The sequence below is a fragment of the Heloderma suspectum genome, chromosome 13 (genome assembly GCF_057233095.1).
Source record: "Heloderma suspectum isolate Gila_16-S chromosome 13, 16-S_ref, whole genome shotgun sequence".
Lineage (NCBI taxonomy): Eukaryota > Metazoa > Chordata > Lepidosauria > Squamata > Helodermatidae > Heloderma > Heloderma suspectum.
The window spans coordinates 25,806,223-25,826,678 of record NC_139470.1 but is presented as its reverse complement, the minus strand read 5'-3'; the positions used below and the strand labels follow the sequence as shown (position 1 = coordinate 25,826,678).

At 48.7% G+C, this 20,456-nt stretch overlaps 1 protein-coding gene across 1 annotated transcript; it reads right to left on the bottom strand.

Annotated features, from left to right (window-relative positions):
* Positions 1-1,101: 1,101 nt before the first annotated feature.
* Positions 1,102-6,615, bottom strand: LIF (LIF interleukin 6 family cytokine). Its single transcript, XM_084819268.1, has 3 exons — positions 6,537-6,615; positions 3,376-3,554; positions 1,102-1,536 (listed from the first exon to the last, which is right to left on the bottom strand). The coding sequence occupies exons 1-3, from the start codon at positions 6,613-6,615 to the stop codon at positions 1,102-1,104; spliced, it is 693 nt and encodes a 230-aa protein (XP_084675394.1).
* Between the last annotated feature and the right edge of the window lie 13,841 nt (positions 6,616-20,456).

Genomic DNA, 20,456 nt, shown 5'->3' with positions numbered 1-20,456 from the left:
AAAAGGGATCATGAAATGTGCCATTGACTGGAAGGAGGCAGCTGTACTTGGAAGAATAAGTTCTATATTTAGAAGCCCTGATGCCAACACATTGTCATGCCAGGAGGGCCCACCACTGGATACACCAGGCCTCTGACAGGTGCACCAGGCTGGAGTGACTGGATTTGCCAGCACAGTCGCCATTTTAATTTCTCACCAATGCACTGCCTGCAATGCATATCGATGAGTCCAGTTGTGTGTCCAGCAGTATTCTCAGCGCTGCTGCTGACCATGCCCCAATCACTACCTGCCATCTAGTAAGCCTGTCACTGCTTGGGGGAGGGGTCTGCTGCCACTGGGGGAGGCCCACCAAGGGCCCCTTAAACCTGGCACTGGACCTGTCCTGCTCCCTGTTTCCAAGGCCCAGCACCACCCCAAGGAAGACTAAGATGAATCACAAATTGCTTCACTTAGGGGAGAGCCCATGGTACTCCCTTCTGTGCTCACCTGGCCTGAGGACATACCAACCTTTGACTCTGAGGATGACTCCCCTGCAGCTCCTTTTATCTCTCAGCCATGACACTGGAGAAACAGATGTGAGCCCTTTAAGGATTATAGGCACTATTCAGCATGGATGGAGCCACCAGAAGACTAGGTTCTGTCTAGGTTTTTAACGCTGCTGTTGGCTCTAGTCTTTTGCTGGAACAACATCTTTCTCTAGCTCAGTTACCAGACCGCACGGGGAGCTATCCATGGTCCTGATTGCTGCTTGCCTGAATCTGCCAAGATTGAATCCACAGTGAACTGCCTTACCTTGATTTGACCTGACCTACTGACTTCAACCTCACTTACTTGACTGGACCTGAGTTATTTCACCCTGATCTTTCTGACTTAGCCTGCCTCTTCCTTTGTGGGTCCTGAGCCCCAGTAACAAGGATAAGATCATCACTTCAGCAGTGCCTAGATGGGGAGATTCTTTGAGACTGGCTAGTGCTGTGACAAGCAAACCGGCAGTGTCACCTTAGATGGAGTCTGCATGGCCTGCTGGGGTTCCTTCCTCCATATCTCCACAAATCTCTTGCCAGAGGTCCAAAGAAAGGGGAAAGCAAGAGCAGCTTAAACTCATGGGTGTTTTCGGCAGTTGCCCATCCTAACAGCTGCATGTGAGATGACCTCCGTGTACTTTCTTAGCACCTGGCAGCCTTGCTGTTTCTTCACAAAGTTGTCCGTGCTAGAGCTGTTGCCATAAGTCACATCCACATGGTTGACTTTGTACTTGGAGCATAGCAGGCATGTGAGGTTGGCCAGAAGCCCCCGTGTCGTACTGGTGGTATTATTAAGGCGTCTCAGCAGTTCCTCTTTGTCAGTACCAAGTGCTTTCTGGTCTCTGGTGATGTTGCCCAGTGAGGCATTGAAAAAGACAAAGATCTTGTAAAGGGCTACCAGCATGTCTTTTTGCTCACTTGTCCGATTGTCGAAGGAGGGGAAAGTGTGGTCAGGTACACAAAACACGTCCAGCTCCTTCTTGTCGGTGAATGGGGTGCCTTGGTGTTTCAACTGTTCAAAGAGAAAGAGGGAGCCAAATTTAGTGCTGTAACAAATGTTGGCAAATATGACACCGTCTCTCCAAATGCAAAATACAACTGCTTAATTATTGGCATTTCTAGGTGGGTTTGATTTTGGCAGGCATCAGAGAGGAAATGGTCAAATAAGAACAAGAGTCATGCTGGATCAGACTAAGGGTCCATTTGGTCCAGCATTCTGTTCGCACAGTGGCCAACTAGCTGCCCAGGGGAAACCCACAAGCAGGACATGAGTGCAACGGCACCCTCCCGCCCAAGCAACTGGTGTGCAGAGGCTCACTGCTTCTGGTACTGGAGGTAGCACTTAGCCATCAGGACTAGTAGCCATCGATAGCCTTCTCCTCTGGGAATTTGTCTAACCCTCTTTTAAAGCCATCCAAATCGGTGACCATCACTACATCTTGCTGTAAATGTTAACTGCCATTGCATGTCTGCTAACAAATGCTGTCAAACCCAAATGACTATTGCTGGAATCTCAAATGTGGCCCCCATGGGCCCCCATGTGCCTGCAGACACTTCTGTTGGACCTCATCAGGCTCCTTCCCTCTCCTGATTTTCATTGTATTCTTTAAGCTTTTGTTAAAATTATTATTGTATTTCATTTGGAGGCCAGCGTGTTGCAAAGTGAAGGGCTGCCCCCAAGCACCATCTTTCTTTTGGGTTCAAAAGAATGTTATTTGTGTTTTGGAGCTCAGACCTCACCTCTGCCCTGCACTAAGGTTCTTGGGCCAAGTTACTTTTCCTGCACAAAAGCTGGGAAACTCTCAATCAGCAGGCAGAGGGGAAGGGGTGGGGCCAGGGAAGGGGGCGTGGCCATCTGGGGAACCCTGGAAGACTGGTTTGGGCACACAGGCAGGACAGATTTGGCCCCCAGGACAGATCTGGCACTTGGGTCTGAGGTTTTGCATCCCTGGTTTACTGGATCAGGAACAAGCTGTACAGCTCCATGCTCCCTCCTCGTCGTTCCTGCATTTCCCTCCCTCCTCTCCTCATAAGCCAGGCTTCAGAACTGAAGCCTGGCTTGTTAACACCAGTGCAGCTGGGGCTGGAACTCAGGGCTGAAGTCCAATGACACCCCCCGCCCCCAGTGCAGCAGGTGATGGGAGCACTGGCAAAAAGGCCCAATATCAGCATTTGGATCTGGGGCCTGCCTTCCTTCCTTCCTTCCTTCCTTCCTTCCTTCCTTCCTTTCAAGGTAGCATACATGATTATTGTGTATGAATATATTTTATGTTATGTTCTCCCTTTCCCCCTTTTTTCTTTTGTGCCTCCCCCTGCCCCCCCCCCCCTGGTCTTTGTTTGTGTGTGTGATATATATATACAGAGAGAATGAGAGAGAGAGAGAGAGAGAGTCAGGGGGTGGCCATCCAGGAATGTCGATGGTTACAAATCCGCATTTTATTCTTTTTTACTTAAAAAATATATTATCCGTTTCTACAACAAAATGACGCTTATTCCTAAGGAAATGTGTTTAGTGTCGGAGCAGCAAAACCAGACTCCACTTTATTCCTGTAGCTTGTTAGTGCTGTGGTTTCAGTGAGTTTAAAATGCAAAACTGCACATGCGCAGAGTGTTTCTTCTTATGAGAATTACTTTTAATACTTCTCATAAGTATTTCTTCTTTCTAATCAGAGAAATGTTAGGTGTGTGCTTCACGATGGAAGTAATGCAACATGGCCTTTTAAAGCCCTCACCCCTCTGTAAGACCATCAAGCCCAGAGTCTAAATCTACTCATCTACATCACTGCCTGTTCAGCCACAATCTGTGTGCTCGTGTGTGTTCACATGCGCAAATATCTGCAGCAACACTTACGTAGACCTCAAAGAGATCCTGAGATGACATGTTCAGACGGGCAACCTGGCAATGGATCTGGTCGAGGACGCGCTGATTGCACGGACGGACATTCTGACACATAGGGCTGCGTTTGTTCCGTAGGAGCGCCCGCCCGGACACAAGTCTGCAGTGCGTGGCCAGCAGCAATGGGAAGACTCCTGTTTGGAAGAGAAGGAAGCAGTGATGAGTTTTCTCTCTGGGGTAAAAACACTCTGCCAGGCCAAGGAAAAGGAAGCCACCTCGAGTTCCATTAAATTCTCATATAATGTTGTGCCATAAATGAGCAACGCATGGCTGATTTGGAGCTGTATGTTGAAAAAATGAAAGGAAAGGGAATTAGAAAGAGCCAGAAAGAGGGGGTGGTGTGGCAGTGCCAGGTCCAGGTTTTTTGTGTGTGTGGGGGTCTCAGTAGGCCTCCCCCCTCAGTAACCTGGTCACACGATCGGCGTCACCCACTGTGGCTGTCGTAAGTTTCTCAGGTGGCTTGTTAACCATGGCAAGGAGCCACTGCCTGGTTTGCATGTTATGATAAGCTGCAGCAGCCGCCCTACATGGCTTGAATACCTACAATGGTGGCCAGCATGCGCTGCAGCCCACCGTGGCTTATTTAAGCCATGGTGAGTGCTGGCGATCATGCGAACCGACCCAGCGAGTCTGGCTTTTCACCGCCATTGTCACCACCTGCGACTGCTCCTCCTCTCTTTGTCATCACTGCTACCACGTTGCTTGCTTGACAGTAGAGAGCCCGCGAGCAAGTAGGCCGCAGCATCTCCTGCTCCTCCTCCTTGCCAGTACCGTTGTCTGGGCCAGAGCAAGAGGCAGATGAGCAAAGAGGCTGCAATGATGAAGAGGAGGAACAATTCCAGGGAACACAGCTGGGCTGTGGGCCCTTGGCAAGTGCCCAATTATGCCCACGCTTGGGCCAGCTTTGTGAGGTGGGGTGGATTTCATCCACAGCAGAGTTCATTTGCAGTTCTTCTTCTTGCGTTTAAGGGGTGCGGGACAAAGAGGGAAATGCAGGCAAGGGAGTGCCCATCCATTGGTTAAATGGAAGGAAGTATTTTGTATAGTAATGATGCACGCCTGTGCATGTTTAGAGAGAAAAAAGTACTGCAATTCCTAGCATTCCCCAGCCAGCCCAAAAGTAGGACTTTTTTCTGTCTAAACATATATAGCATTGTGCCCTATGTAGGCACCCATCCTAGTTATAGCATAAGAAGTTATAACTAGGATGGGTGAATCTGTCAGTTTCAGTTTCTCCCATTTCTCATTTTTCCAGTCTTAACTGCAGTTTGTTCCAAACACTGAGAATTTTTTTCCAGTTTCCAATGTCTCAAGTGGAGGATTCAACTGATGGAGAACAGAAAATGAGATGGATTTGTCAAGATATATCCCACTTATATTGCAACAAGCAAAGGTTTGTTTGTTTATGGGGGTGGAGTGAGAGAGGTAATACGCTCAAATCCATGGACTAAAGGAAGATGCATTGTTTCAAGACTGTTTCATACATTACATAGTGGCAAACCCAAGTTTGCCACCAGATGTATACTAACTCCACATGGAGCCTCTGCGAATTCAACCTCTCAATTTTCAAGCACGTTCACACGTTGCATTTTGAGAGGTGCATTTAAAAATGTAAGGTGTGAATCATCCCCCCTCCCGTTTTGTTCTCGTGATCATACTTCTAGGAATGGAGTGCTCATTACGCCCTCTTCCCTGCTTTGCTCTCTACTCCTCTTCTTCGACCCCACAACAGTTGGGCACATTCTTCTCTCTCGGCCACCTACAGCTCCCAGTCTCCTCCAGCTGACTCAGGCCGCCTTGCCTAGTGACATCATCAGAATTCCCCTTCTCGCTCAAGTGCCAAGTGGCAGCGTTCCCAGATTTCATAACTGCCGCCCCAAACGCTGTCAAATATGCAAAACAGTGCCCAGCAGGAACATCTCCAGTTCAGCATCTGAACAGCAATGATATGGGAAATTTTGCTCCTTCTCCTAACACTCTGTGGCCTTTTTGTTATTATGGGCATTGCTCCATCGAGTCTGTCATCCAGTATTGTCTACACTGATTGACAACGGCTCTGTGGGGTTTCACACAAGGAATTTTTCCCAGCCTTACCTGGAGATGGCGGGGATCGAACCCTGGACCTTCTGCATGCAAAGCAGGGGCTCTACCAACTGAGCTAAAGTATTTCCCCTAAAAAGGAAGGCACCTTCAACCTACAGCCTTGGGGTTCATAGGAAGGTCTGTTCATTTCGATTCCATCCTTTCTCTAAGGCATTTTAGCATCACAACTGCCAACCCAAGAATACAGTACGGGGTTGACTGAGACAAGGGAGATGGAGGAATGCCAGGGCCTATGGCTTCAGGGCTGGAGGGGTTTGGCTTGATGTGGGAAGGAGAGCAGGGCAGAAAACGAAGATGAAAGATGTGTATGGGAGGAAACAGACTTGGAAAGGGGAGGGGAGCAGAACAAAAAAATGGGGATCTTTTTGTCCTGGCCAGCCTCCCCTTTCGAAGCAGTTGAGCTCTTGCAAAGCTTATCTTGCTCATCCCTACTGCCAATAACACAGTTTAGGAAAGTGTAAGTGAAGAAATAAATACCTTGTAACACTAATTCAGTGTAACATTAATTTAGATAAGTCTGATCAGAGCAAACCAAACAAACAAAGAGGGAAGACGACAAAATCTAAGAATTCAAAACTGGCAGAGTTGGATTATTCCTTAGAGAGGACCAAAAGCCTTAGCAGACAAGCACACATTCCTTCATTCTGTCTTTGGTTTGAAAACAGTCCTAAAGCAGAGCTTGTTCAACCCATTTGGTAACATTTCTGTTTCCCAAATGGTGTCTTTAAAAAAAAAGTCTAATTCAAGAGAGTTTCCTAGCATTTCCCTGGCAGCCAGAAATAAAGAAAAAACATTCAGAAGTCCTTTTGCTAGCTGCCCAGATGTTCAGCAGAAGTGTGCCAAAAATGGCATGTGGTCAATTTACAGCAGCCAAAATGTTCGCACCAGAAAAAAGGAAGGAACAGCATTAAAGTTCAAACAGGTTTACACTTTGGACTGAAGAGCACAGATCTACCATTGAAGTTTAAAACAACAAGAAGAAAAAGTCAAGTGTCAGAGAAAGATTGCTTTACCTGCTAGGATGGTTTTCATTGTAAGCTGTGTTCCGGGATGACGTAACAGAGATGGCTGTTGACACTTCTGAGTGTTCATTCAAAAAGTGCTGCTTATACCAGGGGGATGTCAACTGGTTTATATATACTGTTGAAAGAAAAGGGGAGTGGCACTAAATCAGTGATTCTCAACTTTAGTTGAGGTCATTGTGGGGGTGTCTTATTTTTTTTTGTTCCTTCCCCTCTCCCCCCCCCCAAGTTTTAATGTAGATTAAGTGGGGCTTGATAATGCCATTTTTAATATTAAAAAAAACCCCAAGTCCTGTTTTTACTAAGAGAAGGGGGGAGGGAATCAGCCTACATCTACACACAATCATAGTACGAGTCATAGGAAAGGAAAAGTCCTATCACTTTGAGACAGTTGACATCATAGGAACCCCTCCCCCTCCACTCCTGGAAGTACATTCACTTTTCTAGGCAGGATTTACCCCAGACAAGACAGTTTCAGTGACATTTTCGGGGGGGGGGTAAAAAAAAAAGAGAGAGAGGTAGAAATGCCCCCATATATGGCATGATTTGGAAATTATCGTGGGGGGGGGGAGAGGGAGGGAGAGAGAGAGAGAGAGAGAGAAAGGAAACTGCTGAGGAATTTCAGTGGAAGTGTGTGTGTGTGTGTGTGTGTGTGTGTTTGTGTGTGTGAGAGAGAGAACTTTATTGCCCCCAGGTGGTTGCTCGGGAACCACAACAAAATGTATTCTACAGAGCTGAAATTCACTAAAAAGTCATTATTATTATATTCTTTTAAATTTTAATTGGACATTTTAGAATACGAGCTTTTGAAATATTCACATGAATGGCTGATCATCTCAGAAGTTGAGCGGCAACACAGCAAAGCTATCCAAAATCAGAAAGCGGCATTAGTGTTGCAATGATAATCAACATTTCTGATTCTGAGCTCCAAAAGTATTCAGGAATGAACTTAGCACAGGAAATATATGTCAGTGAGAAGTCATAGAGAATGTTACCTTTCCCCCCAGTTTTCCAAGTAGTGAGACGTTCCAGAGGCAAGGTACTTACCTGGGTTTGGTTTCCTTTAGAACAGGGATGGACAACATTAGATGGCCTGGGTGCCATTCCCCCTGCCCCTCGATCCCTCTGCAGGCCATACTCCTGCCAGGTGCCAGTGATATTTGCCAGCATGTGGCTTTTTTTTTTTTAAAGCAGTTTGCCACCAAATATCAATATCAGACCGCTACAGAATTTATTTCCTTATTTAAAATTCCTTATTACCCTGCCTGCCTTTCAGGGTAGAAGCCCACCCAAGGCAGAGTACAACAGTAAAACACATAAAACTAATATCATATTAAGAACAATAAAAAGACAACAAAACAGTAAGAACACAATAAAAAAGCAGGGATAAGAGCAGCGATGGAAACAGCAACAACAGCAGTCGTATCAGGAGAAGGCCAACATATAATAATATGTTTTCAAGGCCTTCTGAAAAGCCTGCAATGATGGCTCATGGTGGACCCCCGATACTTATTAAGGACAAATTTAACTTCCGGCTTGCCACTGAAATTTGGTGGCAAACCAGTGATTGCTTTGCTCCCCCCCATTTTTTGCTGCTGCTGCTGCTGCTGCTGCCACTGCCACACCAGCGGGGGGGGGGTAGCAAGTGTCACCCTGGGGGGTGGCAGGGGTGTACGCAGCCCACAGGCCATGTGTCTCTCGCCTCTGCTTTAGGAGGAGGTCGCTGGTGGTCTATGGCATTTTGCAGAGCTGTGCACTGCTTCGGATCTGAACTGAAGCAGGGTGATTCGGAGCAAATTGGTCTGGATCCGAATTGCATCCAGGTCGGTCTGAATCAGGTTGGAGCGATTTGGACCGATCTGGATGATTCTGAAGCCCAGACAACCTGTCTGGGAAATGTAACTGTTTGTTTAAGATTAGGGAGGGGGAGAGGAGGAGTGGGGAGGGGGGAATTGAGCCTTGGCAAGTGACATCTCTAGCTGCCCATAGGGCTGAACTTTTATCTCGACAGTCTGCAGTCACAGACGAGGAGTCGTATAGAACAGGAGACTTCATTTTCCAGTGTGTGAGAGAGTTGGTAGACATGTAGGAAGAGAGTTCTTTATTGCTGAGTGTTTGTTTGATTGTCTTACTGCAGCTTAACGTGTGTGTTTTTCCCAGTACCCAGCCCTTCTCAGTTCCATTTCTTAGTCTTCCCATTCCCTTAAATCCTTCTTCTAGATTATATATCTATACCTATATCTATATCTATATAGATATAAGTATATATATATATATATACCTATATATATATCCTTTTTCTTCTAGTTATTAGACTTCAATTTGTTTCAGTTTGTTTCCTTGTTTTGTTTACTGCTTGTTCTTTGGCTCCCCCCCCCTTCTCAATTCCTTCCCTTCCCATTTTTCAACTCTTCATCTGTATTCTTATAAAAACAACAACAAAACAAAAACAGCCTTTTCTCTTCTGTTTGGCTTTAGCTAGATAGTGTTGCTCCCCTTCCCCCTCTCCCCAGCTTGTGTAGGTAGATCCTTTGCGCGTGCGCGCGCGTATCTGCTTTTCTTTTGGTCTTGTGTCTGCACGCAAGCGGTGTGAGCATGCACATGACTGTGCACAAGCAAACAGTATGTGGCCACAGCAGTACATGCACGGTCCAATACAGACTGTGGGGCAAAGCACGACACAACGCATGCTAGGAAGCATCTGGCGGGGGCAGAGGTGGGTGTGGGCGAGGTGCTGGTGGGACCAGGCATGCCAGTGGCCAGGCTGGCTTGCCTCCAGGCTAGATAGTGTGTCCTGTTCTTGGGCGGCAGCCGGAGCCCAGTCAGGGCAGTGCCCAGAAGTCACTGTTTGAGGAGGACGAGGTGCGAGTAGCTGCCACAGCCTGGCAGGAGGAGCATCTCCTCCGCCTCCGGTCGCGGGAGAGGGGAGCCCGCTGATGGACGTCACATCAGGGGTGTCGGATGTCCGCAGCATGGTGGAGGGTCAGCAGAAAGCGTGTGGGTGAGGAGGAGCAGCAGGCAGAGGCTCACTCTCAACCGCCCGCCCCCTTCTCCATTGTTCCCCTGCTCCTCTTGTGGTGGCTCCCGAGACTGAAGGCAGGCAGAGCAGCATCGTGTGGGACCCCTGGGAGGTGGGCGTGGATCCCAGCACCGCTGTCAGCCTCCACTGCAGGGTGATTGTGAGCAGGGGGAGATGGCCAGGGGACTACAGCACCAGCAGCCTGCTCGGGCAGAGGCCCCCAGGTCCCAGCAGCCAGGTGGCAGCAGGGGCAAGCAGAGGGCTGGAGGCGCAGGAGGGCCTGCAAGCTTTCTGTCTCCCACCCCCAAGAGGCTTAGGCAGGCCACTATGGAGGGGATGGGATGGGGGAAGTGTGGGGCCACAAGGTGGAGGCTTCCGGCATCCGATGAGATCGTCAATTGCATCGGTGAGATGGTGGCGTTGGACGACCAGCTATTCGGCCTCATTGAAAACATGGGGTTCAAGAGTCTGATGGCCCTTGTGGAGCCCTACTGCGAGCTGCCATGTCGCTCCACCCTTAGCAGGCTATGGGGTGCTAAGGAGGCTTAGCAGGCTAGATACCGTATGGCTATCCTCTCTTCTGGTTCTTCCTCCCCCAACCTGATGGTTCCTGGCAGCCTTAACGGCTTGCCCTCGGGTCTGGTGCTGCTGCTGCTGAATGCCAGGTCAGCCCAAAATAAAATCTCCCTCATCCATGATTTGACTGTGGATGAGGGGGCTGACCTGGTATGTATTACTGAGACCTGAGTGGGGGAACTGGGAGGGGTCACTCTCTCCCAGCTGTGTCCTCCTGGGTACTCAGTGCAGCACCAGCACCAACTCGAGGGCCGGGGAGGGTGGGTTGCCGTGGTCTATAGGAATTCGATCCCTCTCTCTAGGCTTCCAGCTCCTTCGAGTGCAGATCTTGAGTGTTTGTACCTTACGTTGGGTACCCAGGACAGATTAGGAATTCTGCTGGTGTATCACCCACCCCGCTGCCCATCAGACTCCCTGCCTGAGCTGATGGAGGTGGTCTTGGACTTGGTGTTGAGGACCCCTAGGATGATGGTCCTCGGGATCTCAACTTCCATGCCGAGGCCACTGTATCCAGGGCAGCTCAGGACTTCATGGCCGCCATGACAACCATGGCACTGTCCCAACATGTCATTGGCCAAACACATTTAAAAGGACACACGCTTGATTTGGTTTTCTCGACTAGGCAGGAGGAAGGTGATCTGAAAGTGGAGGAATTAACATGTGTCCCTTTGTCATGGTGAGATCACTTCCTGCTGAAGTTTAGACTCTTGGCAGCCTTCCCCTTCTACAAGGATGGGGGACCTATTAATAGGGATGTACAAAAGTTACTTACCGTTTTGCGGATCTGCTTCTTGGGGGGGGGGGGAGGCGCTCCTACCCGGCCGGCTCCGCTCTGCGGGGATTCCGCAGAGCCGCCGGCTGGCTCCGCCAGCAGCCAGACATCCAGCCACTGGGTAACAGGGACGCAAATGGCGGCTGCCATAGCTGCCGCCATTTGCGTCCCTGTATTCAACTGTGATAGGCTACATAAAGACTTACGTAGCCTATCACGTCTGGGTTTAAAAAAAAAAAAAGTGTACGCAAATGGTGGCGGCTATGGCCGCCGCCATTTGCATTCCTTATTTTTCGCCGTCTTAGTCTACGTAAATATGTACGTAGACAATTACAGCGAAAATAAAGGGGAACACAAATAGCGTAGTGGGCGCTATTTGCGTTCCTTTTTGATTCGCCGCTTTAGCCTACGTAAATATTTACATAGACTAAGACGGCGAAAAGTAAGGAACGCAAATGGCGGCGGCCATAGCCACCGCCATTTGCGTACGCGTTTGTTTTTTAACCCAGACGTGATAGGCTACGTAAGTCTTCACATAGCCTATCATGGTTGAATACAGGGATGCAAATGGCGGTGGCTATGGCAGCCGCCATTTGCGTCCCTGCTACCCAGCAGCTGGATGTCCGGCTGCTGGCGGAGCCGGCCAGCGGCTCCGCGGAATCCCCGCGGAGCGGAGCCGACCAGGTAAGACTCCGGGGGGAGGGACGGAGCACCTCCCCCCCCACCACGAAGCAGCTCCGCAAAACGGTAAGTAACTTTCATACATCCCTATTAAAACGGTGAATCAAAAAGGAATGCAAATAGCGCCCACTACACTATTTGCGTTCCTCTTTGTTTTCGCCATAATAGTCTACGTACATATTTACGTAGACTAAGACGGCGAAAAATAAGGAGCGCAAATAGCGGCGGCCATAGCCACCGCCATTTGCGTACGCGTTTGTTTTTTAACCCAGACGTGATAGGCTACGTAAGTCTTCACGTAGCCTATCACGTCTATGTAAAAAAACCCCACACAAACGACCAGACTGCAAATGGTGGTGGCGGCAGCCAGTCGTAAGACCAGCTGCCGCAGCCGCCTCTGCAGCGGAACATCCGCCCCAGGTGAGTCTCGTCCCGGGGGGCATCTGCAGGGGGGGGGGGGTGTCAGGCCGTTCCGCCACGGATTTCGGGGAGCTGAATGCACTGACATTTGACCTCACCGAGATCCATGGCAGAATTCTCTGACATCCCTACCTATTAAAATGGTCCACCCCCAGAGGCTAATGGATTCTGATGGATTCCAGAGGGCTCTGGCGGATTTTCCTGCAGGTATGGCTGGTGCTCCTGTTGAAGCCCAGGTCGCTCTGTGGAATGCAAAAATGAGTGGTTGACACGATCACGCTCAAGCAGCCGTCAGCCAGGACAGCTAGGCTGGTGAGGACGAGGGAGAGGGCCTTCTCTGTGGTGGCCCCCACTCTGTGGAACTCCCTCCCTAGGGAACTCTGCCATGCCCCCTCTTTAATGAGCTTCCGCCACTCATTAAAAACGTGGTTGTTCAGGTAGGCATTTGGGGTGGGTTAGGGTAATTTTAGAAATGTGATGTTTTTAATGTTGAATTTTATTGTTTTGAACGGTTTTTATTGTTGTACATCGCCCAGAGTGGCTGGGTGACCAGCCAGATGGGTGATTAATAAATTTAATTAATAAACAAACAAACACACGTTAGAGCTCATTATTGAGCCTACTCTGTGGCGATGAGGGTGGCAAAGAGACAGTTATTTTCCACCAGCATTGCATCTTCTCAGTGTCATCCAGTGGAACTTTTCCGAGTGGTTCGTGGCCTGTTACATTCTGGGAGAGAGACTTTGAAACCCTCAGTTGCACGCTGTGACGAGTTTGCATGGCACTTTGAAGATAAAGTCGCTCAGATTCATCATGAATTGGACACGATTAATGCAGTTGCTTGAGCCTCATGTGGCGCAGAGTGGTAGGTGGCAGTATTGCAGCTGAAATTCTCCCCGCGACCTGAGTTCGATCCCAGCGGAAGCTGGGTCCCAGGTAGCCGGCTCAGGTCAACTCAGCCTTCCATCCTTCTGAGGTTGGTAAAATGAGTACCCAGCTTGCTGGGGGAAAGGTAGTCACGCCTGGGGAAGGCAATGGCAAACCACCCCGCTATAGTCTGGCCATGAAAATGCCAGCGAAAGCGGCGTCCCTCTAGGAGTCAGCAATGACTCGGTGCTTGCACAAGAGGAACCTTTCCTACCTTTCCTTTCAATGCAGTTACATTGGTGGAGGCGTTCAGAAACTGGACCGTCTGGTCCAGTTTTATTGGATGAGTTTCAGTTACTGAGGCCTGAGGATGAGGACAAGGTGCTTGGCCAAGTCCGATCGACCACTTGTGTGCTCAACCCTTGCCCTTCATGGCTTATTACATCAAGCAAGGAGGGGATGTCTGGCTGGGTCCAGGAGGTTGAAAATTCCTCCTGGAAAGAGGGAGTGGTGCCAGCCTCTTTAAAAGAGGTAATGATCAGGCTACTCCTGAAAAAGCCTAACCTGGACCCAGGGGATGTTAACAACTATAGGCCGGTGGCCAACATCCCCTTCCTGGGCAAGGTGCTGGAGCAGATGGTTGCAAGACAGCTCCAGGCACTCTTGAATGAAACGGATTATCTAGATCCATTTCAATCGGGGTTGAACCCTGGTTTTGGAACAGAAACTGCCTTGGTCGCCCTGTGGGATGACCTCTGCTGGGAGAGGGATGGGGAGTGCGACCCTGTTGATTCTCCTGGACCTCTCAGCGGCTTTCGATACCATCGACCATGGTATCCTTCTGGAGAGGTTGTCTGGGTTGGGAGTTGGAGGCACTGCACTGCAGTGGTTCCGCTCCTACTTGGATGGCCGATTCCAGAAGGTGGTGCTGGGGGATTATTGCTGTGTGCCATGGCAATTGTGCCATGGGGTTCCACAGGGCTCTATTTTATCCCACATGCTGTTTAACATCTACATGAAACCGCTGGGGGAGGTTATCCAGAGGTGTGGGCTGAGGTGCCATCAATATGCGGATGACACCCAGCTCTACCTCTCTTTCTCATCAAAACCAGGTGAAGCAGTGGCTGTTCTGAATCAGGGCCTGGGCATGGTAATGGACTGGATGAGGGCCATTAACTGAAACTCAATCCAGACAAGACGGAGGTACTGTTAGTGGGTGGTTTGTCTGCCTGGCTAGGTGATATTCAACCTGTTCTGGAGGGGGTTGCACTCCCCCCTAAAGGATCACATTCATAGTTTAGTGGTGCTCTTGGACCCAGAACTGTCACTTGAGTCACAGGTGAACTCAGCGGCATGGAGCACCTTTTATCAGCTTAGGCTGGTATACCAAGTACGCCCTTATCTGGACAGAGATAGCCTAGCTACAGTTATCCATGCTCTGATAACCTCTCGTCTGGATTACTGCAATGCATTATATGCGGGGCTGCCTTTGAAAACAGTCCGGAAACTTCAGCTGGTCCAAAATAGGGCAGCAAGATTGTTAACAGGGACTGGCCAACGAGCTCATATTACGCCAGTACTTTTCCAGCTGCACTGGCTGCCAGTCCATTTCCGGGGCCGATTCAAAGTGCTGGTATTAACATTCAAAGCTCTTAATGGCTTGGGGACAGGTTATCTGAAGGATCGCCTCCTCCCATATGTGCTTGCCCGGACCTTAAGATCATCGTCAGTGGCCCTTCTCCATGAGCCCCTGCCAAAGGAAGTGAGGTGGGCGGCTACTAGGAGAAGGGCCTTTTCTGCTGTGGCACCCCGGCTGTGGAATGCGCTCCCTAGTGAGGTTCGCCTGGCACCTACATTGTATTCCTTCCAGCGCTGGGTGAAGACCTTTTTATTTTCTCAGGAATTTTAGCATTTTAGCTTTCTAGACTTTTAGCTTTGCTGTTTTAAATCTATATTTTAAATTTCTGCATTGCTGCTAGGTTTTATTCTGGTTTTATTCTGGTTGTATTGTTATATCGTGGTTTTAATGTTTTTATACTTTATATTGTTTTACTGTGTGCCTTTTGGTTTTAATTTTTGTGAACTACCCAGAGAGTTTCGGCTATTGGGAGGTAAAGAAAGAAAGAAAGAAAGAAAGAAAGAAAGAAAGAAGCAAGCAGGCTAGGCTAGGCTATATGCATTTTAAAGAAATGTTTGCTTCATCTTATCCTTCCTTTTACAAATGGGGAAAAGCGCTGCCAAAATTATCAGGGGGCTAGAGCAACTCCTCTATAAGGGAAGGCTTCAATGTTTGTGCTATTTAATTTACAAAAAAAAGGCAAATAAGCGGGAGGCTTATAAAAGTATATGCAGAGAAAGTGGAGCAGTGCAATAAACAAGCTCCACTGAGTTCACTGTGACTTACTCCCCGGTAATGTATACTGCAGCCAAAGAGAGGTTTAACTTTTTCTTCCCGGAATGAGAAGAGCCTCAGGTCATCCAGTGAAGCTGAATAGTGGCAGATTCAGGACAGACAAAAGGGGCGAGAGGTTATTTTGCACTTCAAAAAAACCTACACCAAAGATTAGGGATAGTCACCTCCTAATTGTCACTTTAAACACCTTCTGATTAGGATTTCTAATCCCCTGTGTGGCTTGACAGGGTTTTTTTTTTTACCTTTTGTTTTAGTCTTTGAGAAAAGGAAACTTTATGCATAGCTAGCACAAAAGCCACTGTACCTATCTGTATGAAACTTGTCAGGCTCAATCACCTCAATAGGGGCTGCCAGGCCTCCAAATTTCATGCATTTATCATAAAGACTAAAAAACTTATGGCCGTTTCTGTTTTCCAATGCAAGTCAATGGGAAAATGTAAAATCAGAATAATTCAGGTTTCTGAATCTTGTTTCGGATCTGGGGGCTGGATTGGGTTGGATGAAGTCCAAACTGGTCAGAGGCAGATCAGGGCCCAATCTAAAGTCCCAAATCGGGACTCCAAATTGGGTTGAGGGGTCTGTGCACAGCCCTAGCATTTTGTAATATTTGAGTTTATTGTTTGAGCATAGGTGGAGGAACAGCTTAAACCCTCCAACAGACAGCAAGAGCCACTGCTCCTCTTCAGAGTTCTAGAGAGAGGCAGCCAGCACCTAAAAATGCTGTTATCTTACAGCGGCCAAACTCAGAGTCTCTTTCAGTCTGTGCTGTGCTCATATGTTACAGATCCGTCATTGTTTTTACACCCAGAGCTAGGTTACACCATCCTTAGTTGGCGCCGCAGGGGAGATGAGAAAGGCATGTTCCGTATTAGAGATCTGGGGGGTGGGGAGGGACTAACTCCCTACTGATGGGCCCCATCTTCTCAAGTGTTCTCCCCGCCCAAAGGATTATGCTAGGCTGCCAGCAGGAGCCTCTTGACATACTCTAGTCTGTCCAGCTTGGGGTTTTCTAAACCCTTCTGCCAAAGACCCTTCAGCCCAATTCTGAAGTGTGACAGAGCGTTGGAAACTGCTGTTTTAAACGTGTAGAGCAGAGATTCTCGGAACGGATGAAGGATCATGGATTCCATTGCATTATGGGAAGCTTGAGGTTGGAACTTTTAGGTCAGAGGGGGGATGCTGGTAAGAAAGAAGAACAAGCGATGCCTTGACACAAATAGGGGAAGTCACGAGCAGTGACCAAATTCTGCCCAAAATGACTTAAAAGGGTAAGGAATGGGAAAAGACATATACCGCAGCCTCCCAGAACATGCAAGTCCATCATCATCATCATCCAGAGATGATGGGAGTTGTAGTCTAACACATCTGGTGGGCACCTGGTTGGGGAAAGCTGATATACAGGATGTGCTGGCCCATCCAGGAGGCATTGGGACAGATGGAAACACAGCTGTGCCCAATTCTGTGCATATAAGAACCAAATTAGCCTTGAAAGATCAACAAAGTTGCCCGTAACTTAAAGGTTGCTCCCTTTATAGTGCAGCCCTATACATGTCTACTCAGAAGTAAATACCATTGAGCTCAACAGGGTTTACTCCCCAGGTAAATGGCTATAGGACTGCAGCGTCATGGTGCTGCTGGGGCATCCCTTTTCCAGAATCAGCTGGAAGCAGAATTAAAATGGTGGTTCCACACGATAATTCACAGAGTGTGGCTGACTAGCCGAAATCAACTGTCTAGCCACAAATGCAGGGCAGGCGGAGCAGAGGATCCCTCAACGCTCCACCTGCCCTGCATTGGATAGTTGGTAGCCTCCAAATTCAGAGGTGGCTGACTAGCCCCATAGGATTGTGCCCTAAAGCTTTAGTTGATTAATCTATCAATTAAAGTAATTAACACTTGCAGCTGTAATTTCTATGGTCTTCCTTATGGGCTTCAGAATTCTCAGAACTCTTAAGAAAATCCTTTCACATTTCCATGACCTTCCACTTTCCCATGACTAGACAAGGGTATTGGCCAAGAGTGGGGAGTCAGAAGAGTGAATTGGCTCATTTGGCTCTGGGAATTTTTTTTATTATTATTATTCCAGGCTTGCTTCAGATTTCTCCCAGCCCTCCTCTTGCTTGTTCAGAGAGGTGTTGCTTCCCATCCCATTTATTCCCCTCCAACCACACTCTACCCAACCCTTCCAGAACCATAACAAGAGACTATGGAACATCAGAGGGCTAGCCCTATGGTCACCTCCCCTGACCTGGCACCTTCCAGATGTACTGGACTACAAATCCCATCATCCACAGTCAGCAAAACCCAAATTCCTCTGCCATTCCTTTTACTCACTACGTATCAACTGTTGAGCCATTTCCCTCCAGCCCCCGGCCAAGAAGACGGACTCAGTGGTGCTGGCAGGGTAGGACTTGGGAACATGTGCCAAGGGTCCTGCTGAGGAGAAGATCCCCCTGAACACAGCAGAACACATTCTGAAGCCAAAGAAGTAATGCACATGACAGTCTAGGGAGCATTGCCTCCACCCCCTCTGTAAGAGCATGAAGTGCAGAATCTAAAATTGCCCAACTGCACCTCTGAGTGGGGTTCTGTGACTAGCAGCCACCAGGCCATCAAAAATAAGTAGGGATGGTGCAGGTGCCCAATTCCGTCTGGGAATCTGGCGGAACAGCCCCTGCCCGCACCACCGAGCCCCACTCACCGAGCCCCTGCCTCTGCTTGCCCCCTGCCCGCATTCAGCGAATGGCCTGCACTCACCCCAGTGGCCTCGTCGAGCTTTGCGGTCACCATTTTGTGAAAAATAAAATGGCAATTGCAAAAAAACGCATATTTGTGTATGCATGAAAATATGTGCACTTTTGCAATCGCCATTTTATTTCTCAAACAATGGCAACTGCAGAGCTTGACGAGGCTGCCAGGGTGAGTGCGGGCTGCTTGCTGAGTGCGGGAGGGGCTCGAGGGCGGTCCAGGGACCAGCGAGTGAGGGCAGGGGCTGGGCAGGTGCCCAGAGAACCTGGATGGGGGTGGGTTCAAACATCCCTAAAAGTAACTGATCTCTTTTCAGCTAGCATCTGCTGTTCATCAGGGGCTGTTAAACATGCAGCTTCAGCTATCAGCAATACAAAAACCTAGAGAGAGTTCTCTAAACCAGAGCTAGCCCAAGACACTTAGCTGTCTGAGGTGAAGGACAAGATGGCGCCCCCACTCCCATTCCACATACAAAAGCCAACTGGCAGTTCAATCTTCCTTCGATACTGGCAATGGGATGACGTCCTCCACCACAGCTGAAGGCAACACGCTAGCTCACGGGGCACAGGGCAGGCTGTGTGGCCTACAAATCTCTCCTCCAACACTTTGCTGCCACCTCCCAGCATCTGCTGCCTGAGGCGACTGCCTCACTTTACCTAACAGTAGGGCCGGCCCTCCTCTAAACAGTCATATAATTGCCCTTGTGGAAGGCTTCTCCAAACTGCATTTGGCAAGTGGCATTCTGATTAAAGTCTTTATACAACCCTGCACTGCTCAGGGGTTTTGTTCAGAGGGCAGTCCTCTTTTTGAAGGCATCCTCTATTTGAAGGGCTGTCCCTTCAAATATTCAAAGTCCTATTCACCAGCTATGGCCTTTCTTGGACAGGGATAGGTTGGCCACAATGGTAGAGGCATTAGTAACCTCAAGACTGGATTACTGCAATGTGCTCTTTGTGGGGCTGCCCTTGAAGGCTAGTCTGGAAGCTGTAGCTAGTGCAGAATGCAGCAGCTGGGCTGTTATCGGGAGCTGCCCCTTTTCAGGATGCAACTCCTTTGCGGAGGGAACTGCACTGTCTGCCTCTTCGCTACTGGGCCAGGTTTAAGGTTTTCATACTAGTGTACAAAGCCCTAAACAACTTGGGACCAGGATACCTGAGAGAGTGCCTTCTCCCTTACCAACTTGCCTGGTCACTATAGTCATCAGAGGGCATGCTCCTGGTGGTTCCACATGGACCTATGGCCTGATTGGAGTCCACCCAGTGTGGTGGCCCCCTTTCTTTGGAACTCCCTGCCCCTGGAGGTCAGGCAGACACTAACACTGCTACTTCTGGAGCTTCCTGAAAACAGCTCTTTTCCAGGAAGCTTTCCTTAACTGACAAGCCACAGTTTTTATTGGTTTTCTGTTTTTAAAAGAACAGTTTTAATATGGTGCTTTAATTCTTTTAATCTTTTTATCATTATACCTTTTATGTTCACCACTATGGAATCTGTTTTAGACGTGGAGCGGTATAAGGATGTTGCAGATAAATAAATAAAGGGAAATAACCCTAAGAACAGAGAGCACAGCCAGGGCCTCGAAGGTGCCCAAGGTAGCAGCACCCGGGAAGCAGACGGAGTAGCAGGCACACAGCTCACCTGGTCACAGTCTTCTCTACTATGGTGACCATAAGACGTATCATATACCTCGAGGATCTCATTTGTTATTTTTAATTTGGCAATTATACCTCTTTACTTGTTTTTGTACATTTGATGTATTTTGTATATTAACTGCAATAGACACGTCCTGGAGGAGAAGGCTACCAATGGCTACTAGTCCAGATGGCTATGTGCTACCTCCAGTAGCAGAGGCAATAGGCCTATGTACACCAGTTGCTGGGGAACATGGGCAGGATGGTGCTGTTGCACTCAGGTTCCCCTTGTGGGTTTCCTGTGGGCAGCTGGTTGGCTGCTGTGTGAACAGGAGGCTGGACTAGATGGGACCTTGCTCTCATCCAGCATGGCTCTTCTTATGTTTTTAATATTTATTTATTTATTGCATTTATACCCCGCCTTTTTTCCTCTTGCAAGGAACCCAAGGCGGCTTACATTATCCTCCTCCTCCTCTCCATTTTATCCTCACAACAACAACCCTGTGATGTGGGTTGGCTGAGAGTCTGTGACTGGCCCAAAGTCACCCACTGAGCTTCCATGGCCGAGTGGGGACTAGAACCCGGATCTCCTGGCTCCCAGTTCAACACTCTCACCACTACACCACACTGGCTCTCTGTATATAACATATACAGTGTTATGAGACTCAGGATTGGACCAGGAGAGGATTAGAGCAACCCTTTTCTGAGGGCAGTGTTGTCAGATCATTCTCATCGGAATCCCGTATCTCCGGGCTTGGCTCAGCACTCTCGGGGTGGGGGTGACTTA